Here is a 7,964-nt window from a genome sequence, read left to right on the forward strand (position 1 = left end):
CCGCCGTGCTCGCGCCACGAGCTCATTCGCTTCATGCGACAGAAACCAGTGAAGCAGCCTCTGAGCCCCGCTTATATACGCTAAGCCACACCCCTTTTGCGGGCTGTGACGCATTAAGCGCGCCAAGCGCGCTCATTGGTCGTGACGTCACGCCAAGGGCTCAGCGGTAGGCTGCTGCAGTTGCCGCAGGGCAGCCAATGGGCACGCTAGTAAGCCTGCCCTAGGTCTGCAGGCTGCCGCACTGTGTTGACAAGATTATTAAAAATTAAGGATAATTTTTGGCTTCAGTATCTCGAGAAAGAAGACTTTCCCGCAGCGTAAGCTACTTACGCAATACTCGTTCCCTCTTCTAGAGAGAACAGAGGTTACGTTTAGTAACCGAAACGGTTTATCCTCAAAGACATTTACTAAAAGCCACATAATTTTGAATTAATTTGGTCTTTTAATTCGATTTTGTAGTTATCTGTTTTTATCTGTATGTAGACTGACGTTCATCAGATGATCCAGGACAGGATAAAGAAGATTAAAGAGATCCAGCACTCAGTAGAGCTGAAAAAGGTGAGTGGAGGTTAAAATATTGTAAAATTGATAATGCATTATAATATTTAAATCGGTTTAATAAAGAACCTCATTTAAATGGATAAAACTTAATAGATGAGCCTTCTAATCATCCTCAATTATCAGAGAAACACAGAGAAAGAGAGATCCACCAGTGCTGAGATCTTCACTTATCTGATCCGCTCCATTGAGAGATGTCAGTCTGATCAGCTGAAGATGATGGAGGAACAGCAGAAAGCAGCAGAGAAACAGGCTGAAGATCTCATTAAAGATCTGCATCAGGAAATCACTGAGCTGGAGCAGCTCTCACACACTGACGATCATCTCCATGTCATAAAGGTCTGTCAACATCTCTCATCAGTCATCATGTACAATAATGCAGGACAAACTCTCTGTTCACAAACATGAGGAGCTGCTTGACCATTGTATTTGTACCAGTCTTTTAGAAATTGTACAAAATGAAATGGTTTTTGTAGTAGACTGAGTTCTACAGTTCTAGCCGTTCCAGTTGTTACCGCTTGGGGGAATTACCCATTACAGTAGAATGTTCTGTCCTGTTGGATAGGCAGGTCATGCTGGTGTAATCCTGTAATCCCATTCCTCTCTCTTGTGTGGTTTTATATACCACGTTACCAGAGTGATAAAGTCCAATTTGAAAAATTAGTTAACTGTGTTAGTGTCACAAACTATGGCTGAAGCGAAACTGACGTTCCGAAGCTTTTCGAGACCCTGAAGCGCAGATGTTTCGAAACACTGATCCAAAGCGTGATTCAAAACAATCATGTCACATGACTACGGCTAAATGAAGCTTCGTAGTGTTTCACTAGTGTTTCAACCATAGACTGTAAAAAAATATGGATGTAGTGTCCGTTACGTCCGTCACCCGCCTCGACACAATATGGCACATTTGCTTCAACTGTTTCATTGTTTCACGAAGCCTCGATTTGCCCACCACTATCACAAAATATATAAACAGGAAGAAGGCTAATTAGTTCATACAGTCTCTTTACTTGATAATTCACTAGGTTCACAATGAAGGAGGCAGGAGAAAGTACTCAGGAACTATGTACAGGAACACTATTCACAGATGAGCCCGAACAATGAAACACCAGGGCTGCGTTCGAAACCGCATACTTCCCTACTATTTAGTATGGGAAAAAGAGTAGGCGAGCGAAAAAGTATGTACGAATCCAAAAGAGTAGGCGAGAATTACCTGGGTGACGTACTAATTATCGCGAGATTCGGACTTAAGTGCGGTCGAATATGCCTACTTTCCTACTATATAGTAGGCGAAAACAGTACGTGAAGGAAGCAGTACGTTCGAAACATCAGTATTCAGTATTCACTTTTGCTTGTGGATGAAAATGTTTGGATATAAAAAAAAAAAAAATTAACAACATATTCAAGAGATGACAATTCGTTTTATTACGATTTCGTTATAAAAATAAATAATATCGTTAAGGATAAAACGGTGGGTCACATTCGTAGGGTTAAATATAAGAACTTAAATCAACCCTAAATGTATTCACAAAATAAATGGGCAACAGTTTCTTCAAAAAGTTGAAGAAAAAAAATGAGCAAGTTTAATCAAAATCAAGATATTTACAGATAGATGAATTAAACGTGTCGTTCAAATCTTGCGCGTGTGATAACGCGTCGTAGGTCACATGATAACGTCAACATGGCAGATGTCCGGTTCGCATTCATACTCAACGACAAAACGTTGCACAACGTTTCTTAAACAGAAACGGTGATGCGTTGAACACACTGTTCTGATGACGCAAGAGTTGCAACTATGGCAGCTGAGAAGGCCATTCTTTGTGTTCTTTGTGAAGAATTTTCTGAGCCTGATGAAGTCGGTATAAATATGTGTTTAATACTACAAAATATGCCCGATGTTACAGTTACAGCACTTGCCGCCCAGAACAAAAGAGAACATCCCAATCGAGTGAAGGGATTTGTGGAAACTGAAGCACACATCTTACCTAATTCAGACTAAAACACATCTATTTAGCCTCACATACTGACTTTATTTGTAGTTCATACTCTTTTAATACCCTGTATTTTCTTTCTCATTTTTAGGAAAAGCACTTAATTACCATTGTTTATTTCTATACCAAATGTCATACACTTGCAATGAAGCTAAAAATATAAACAACTACATCATTTTGTTGATATCCTATATTTTTTACAATAAAACTTTCGACAAACATGTCTTCTAATATCCTCAGTTGTTGCGTATACCGAGCTGCATCGAACACATTTGTAAATGTAATACTTTCCTTGAACCCATTGTGCAAGTTCACTTTAATACCGCATGCTTTATATACATGTTGCTGCTGATTGGACTGCAGTTCTGACACACCCACCAAACAAGAGAAAACGCATCTCAAACCCCGTTGCACACCGGTGCACGCCGTTTCCAGGAAACATGACGTTCAACCCGGAAACCGTAGAAAAACGTTGCGCACCGTTTTGAACTTGAACGTGCCCCTGGCTATAAAGTACCTACTCTTTTAGCGCTCATTAAGTAAGTACTTATTAAGTACCTACTCATTGAGTAGCCTATGTGGTTTCGAATGCAGCCAATCAGAACAGAACTTAAGTACACGTTATAATGAGGGAGATGAGTGCACAGCTGAACATAATGAGTAACCAAGACAACATATGACTTAATCAGGTAGAAGTTGGTGAGACACAAGAAGTCCAATCTAACAGAACTGTGACAGTTAGAAAAGTAGGCAACTGTGTAAAATATACTAACTTTAAATATAAATTAATTACGTATTTAACAGTCTTCTCTCTCCTGCTGTAGATGAGCTCATCCCTGGACACTCGTCCACACACCAAGAACTGGACTGAGATCAGGAGTGACTCTGATGTGAATGTGAACTCTCTGCATAGAGCTCTGACTCATCTGAAGAAAACTCATCAGGAATTAAAAAAAAAACTCAATCAAGCTGGTATGTGAATATTATAGAGTAGATTTTTGTCAGTAATTAAGAAAAAAAAAAAATTCCAGGAATATTACGGATTAAATGGCGGCTGGTCAATAAAAGTCGCTAGGGCGCCGCCCTCCCGGAGCCACACACACAAAACAATAATTATAAGTTATGTAAATTGATATATATGAATCATCTGTGCAAAATATTCACTTTTCCTATATGTCCCCTCTGCCTGTCCGCATGTCTCAAGTTCAGGAGGCGGGTTTATGTAGCAGTTTAGCCAATTGCTGTGAACATTAAACATAAATGACATAAAATCGACGTCCTCAAATCTTGTGGGCGATTTTCTCAATCGCCTCAAATGAGCCACCGCTAAAGTCAGGACTAGTCTGTAGAGGCTGAATAAAGCAAACAAGCATCTCACCAGTAAAGTTTTGATGGATGACGATTGTAATCAAGGTAAAGATGATTATTACAATGGCTTGTATACAGGCACGCGCGAGTCCGTTATTATTCATGAGAAAGCAGTGTATGTGTAATGTAGGCCAGTAGGAGCTTCCCGGGTCTCCGGTTCGAATCCCGCTTGGAGAGGGTCGATGACGACCGGTTACATATGCGGTCTCAGCACTCTGATAGCTTTTTCCACCATCACATTTCAGTATGGTCACGTGTCTGGTGAGTGTTTTATTTATGAGTTTGCGAGGGCCAATGATGTTTATGTACATATGGGCATCAGACTTCACTCCAAGCACAGACACAAACACTCACTCTGACAGAGGAACTGTTCACTGATGATCTCGTTACAGTTTTTTGAAAATCATCCTCAAAGTTAATCCTGAACTTGGTAAAACTTGGTAGAACTTTGTTTAAAATGTTTCAAGCCTTCAGAATATGTTCTAAGTCTTAAAGGTGCCCTAGAATGTGAAATTGAATTTATCTTGGCATAGTTAAATAACAAGAGTTCAGTACATGGACATGACATACAGTGAGTCTCAAACACCATAGTTTTCCCTTTCTTATTTAAATCTCGTTTTTGAAAAACACCCCTGAAAAACAGGCGAATCTCCACATAACACCAACTGTGACGCAACAGTTGGGATCATTAATATGTACGCCTCTAAAAATTTGCATATGCCAGCCCATGCTCAGTGCCAGGCGAAACTGCGCAGCCGAATCATCAGAAGTTCTGCAGGTGAAGAAACAAGCGAGGATCATAGGGAAAATGGCAGATCTATCTATCTATCTATCTATAATCGGATACCGCTACAGTTTAATTCGAAGTTGTTAGTTGCTCTGCCCGTTTCACCACGGACTGTTTTTCTAACCTGGAACAATATCAAGCACCCAGGCTTCTCTCGGCGTCTCATACTGACGAAGGGGGCAATTTCAACTAAGGTTATATTCCCGCAAGCGGTAAGTAGTGATTTTATTAACAATAATTTACACTGTGTTATCTAGATCCAGCGCGATATTGTTTTTTCCTCGAGAGACATCGTGGCTTGCAAACGAGCGAACGAAGCATGGCAGTTGCTCAGTGTTTGGATGTACAAATGAACACAAAAGTATTTTTTTAGTTCCTTCATCCGAGCCTCTGGAGAACCAGTGGGTTATGTGAATTTCTGATGTGTAATTGTTCAAGTTCAGACAGATAATCTTTCTCTCAAAGTCGTTCAACACTGTTTATGCATCAGTAGATCGCGTTGCCGTGATAAGATCTTCATTCACGCGATCAACAGGCTGTCATCTGCTCAATGCTGGAATAGATCTAAATACTTAAACTTCTCATGATTCGTTAATCCCGATAGCTGTAATAGTAAAAACGTATAAAAGCTGTAATAGTAAAAGTTTTCCAGATAGCTCTACATGTAATGCCAGATATTTCATATGCAAGCATGTCAGCCAATCACAGCAGTGGGCAACAACACTGAAGTCTCACAGCAGACACGCCCCTTCAAACAGAGTGTTCAATCCAGGGAATGAAATCAGGCTAGGAAATATGCCTTTTATTTCTAAATTATAACAAATTTTGATCTAAAAAACATACTAACATTATAAGGGCACCCCAGGAAACATTATAAAATAATAAAATAATCCACTCTATGGCACCTTTAATATGTTTTCCTCCTGTTAACTTTTTTCTTAAACACAGCCCTACCTAGAAAATGTTCCACCAGCCACCACTTAATCCAATTTAAGATCAGTTTGTAAAGGATCTCTGTTTCAAGAAAATAATCATAAACTAACCCTTTCTATGTAAAGTTCTATCCATGTAAACTCATGTTAAAGCAGTATTACTTAATAAATGACAAAAAAGGATGTGACTGTGTACAAACTGTAAAAATACATTATCTGTCTAAAACAAGTTTCCCACCTCACAAGGAAAATTTAGACACTTTACAGCTCAAATAACACTTTTTTTATTTTTTATTATTAATAGAAGAGCTTTGATTAAAAAAATACACGCTTCACATTCTCTTAAATCCTCAATGTTTGTCCCCTACACATTCTGCTTTTTTTTTTTTTTTTACAAACTGAGGGACGAGCAACATTTACATGCTATTGATGCTGTCAGTAGAGAGAACTCACTGTTAATTTAAAATTATTGCTATAAATAATTCATCATCACATTGTCATCTGTGTCCACAGGGTTGAAGTGGGCTCAGGCTTATGCAGGTACAGTGTGACTGACACCATTTTCTTCAATACACTAGCAATACTTTGGTAATCTGTATTATATGATCTACATCTGAAAAAGTTTGATCTGAAGTTGATTGATAATGTCTGATCTCTCTCAGTGGATGTGACTCTGGATCCTGATACAGCGAATCCATATCTCATCCTGTCTGATGATGGAAAACAAGTCAGTCGTGGACACGTTAAGCAGGACGTCCCAGAAAACCCAAAGAGATTTAGTCAGGGTCTTCGTGTTCTGGCAAAGCAGGGATTCAGTTCAGGGAGATTTTACTATGAGGTGCAGGTGAAGGGAAAGACTGAGTGTTTTTTTGGAGTGGCCAGAGAATCCATTAAGAGGAACATGACGTTCACACAGAGTCCTGATTATGGACTCTGGATTCTGAATCTGAAGAATGAGAATGAATATGAAGCTGGTGAAAGTCCACCTGTCTCTTTATCTCTGAGAGTGAAACCTGAGAAGGTTGGTGTGTTTGTGGATTATGAGGAGGGTCTGGTCTCTTTTTATGACGTGGAGTCCAGATCTCATATCTACTCTTTCACTGGTCAGACTTTCACTGAGAAACTCTATCCAGTGTTTAACCCAGGCCGTAATGGTAATGGTAAAGGTAAAAACTCAAACCCCCTGATCATCACACCTGTCAGTTAAAATAAAAAATTGAGAAGATTGCGTTTTTTTTTTTTTTTTTTTTTTAAATAGCAAAAACCACAATCAAGAAGTTTTTACTTTCTTTTAATATGTGATGCACAATATGTGTACACGTGCTAAAAAAGAATATTCAGGCCCTCAAAAATCAGTCACTGACAAAACATCAACTATAATGAAATATTATATTTGTGAGTTATGTTGTGTGAAAAAATTATTTGAATGGGCAATTTATCTACAGTGGGGCAAAAAAGTATTTTGTAAGCCACCAATTTTGCAAGTTCTCCCACTTAAAAAGATGAGAGAAGCCTGTAATTTTCATCATAGGTACACTTCAACTATGAGACACAAAATGGGGGGAAAGAATCCAGGAAATCACATTGTATGATTTTTAATGAATTAATTGGTAAATTCCTCTGTAAAATAAGTATCTGGTCACCTACAAACAAGCAAGATTTCTGGCTCTTACAGACCCGTAACTACTTCTTTAAGAGGTTCCTCTGTCCTCCACTCATTACATGTATTAATGGCACCTGTTTGAACTCGTTATCAGTATAAAAGACACCTGTCCACAACTTCAAACAGTCACACTCCAAACTCAACTATGGCCAAGACCAAAGAGCTGTCAAAGGACACCAGAAACAAAATTGTAGACCTGCACCAGGCTGGGAAGACTAAATCTGCAATAGGTAAGCAGCTTGGTGTGAAGAAATCAACTGTGGGAGCAATTATTAGAAAATGGAAGACATAAAAGACCACTGATAATCTCCCTCGATCTGGGGCTCCACGCAAGATCTCACCCCGTGGGGTCAAAATGATCACAAGAACAGTGAGCAAAAATCCCAGAACCACACGGGGGGACCTAGTGAATGACCTGCAGAGAGCTGGGACCAAAGTAACAAAGGCTACCATCAGTAACACACTACGCCGCCAGGGACTCAAATCCTGCAGTGCCAGACGTGTCCCCCTGCTTAAGCCAGTACATGTCCAGGCCCGTCTGAAGTTTGCTAGAGAGCATTTGGATGATCCAGAAGAGGATTGGGAGAATGTCATATGGTCAGATGAAACCAAAATAGAACTTTTTGGTAAAAACTCAACTCGTCGTGTTTGGAGGAGAAAGAACA

At 39.5% G+C, this 7,964-nt stretch overlaps 1 protein-coding gene across 1 annotated transcript; it reads left to right on the plus strand.

Moving 5' to 3' along the window:
- Positions 1 to 654: 654 nt before the first annotated feature.
- On the plus strand, positions 655 to 7,964 carry LOC307146300 (E3 ubiquitin-protein ligase TRIM21-like; the record flags this gene model as incomplete). Its single annotated transcript, XM_079850198.1, has 4 exons — positions 655 to 897; positions 3,374 to 3,521; positions 6,150 to 6,176; positions 6,299 to 7,964. 4 exons carry the CDS (start codon positions 655 to 657, stop codon positions 6,841 to 6,843), a joined length of 963 nt encoding a protein of 320 aa, XP_079706324.1. The 3' UTR covers positions 6,844 to 7,964.

Source organism: Squalius cephalus, assembly GCF_949319135.1.
Source record: "Squalius cephalus genome assembly, chromosome: 18".
Taxonomy (NCBI): Eukaryota; Metazoa; Chordata; class Actinopteri; order Cypriniformes; family Leuciscidae; genus Squalius; species Squalius cephalus.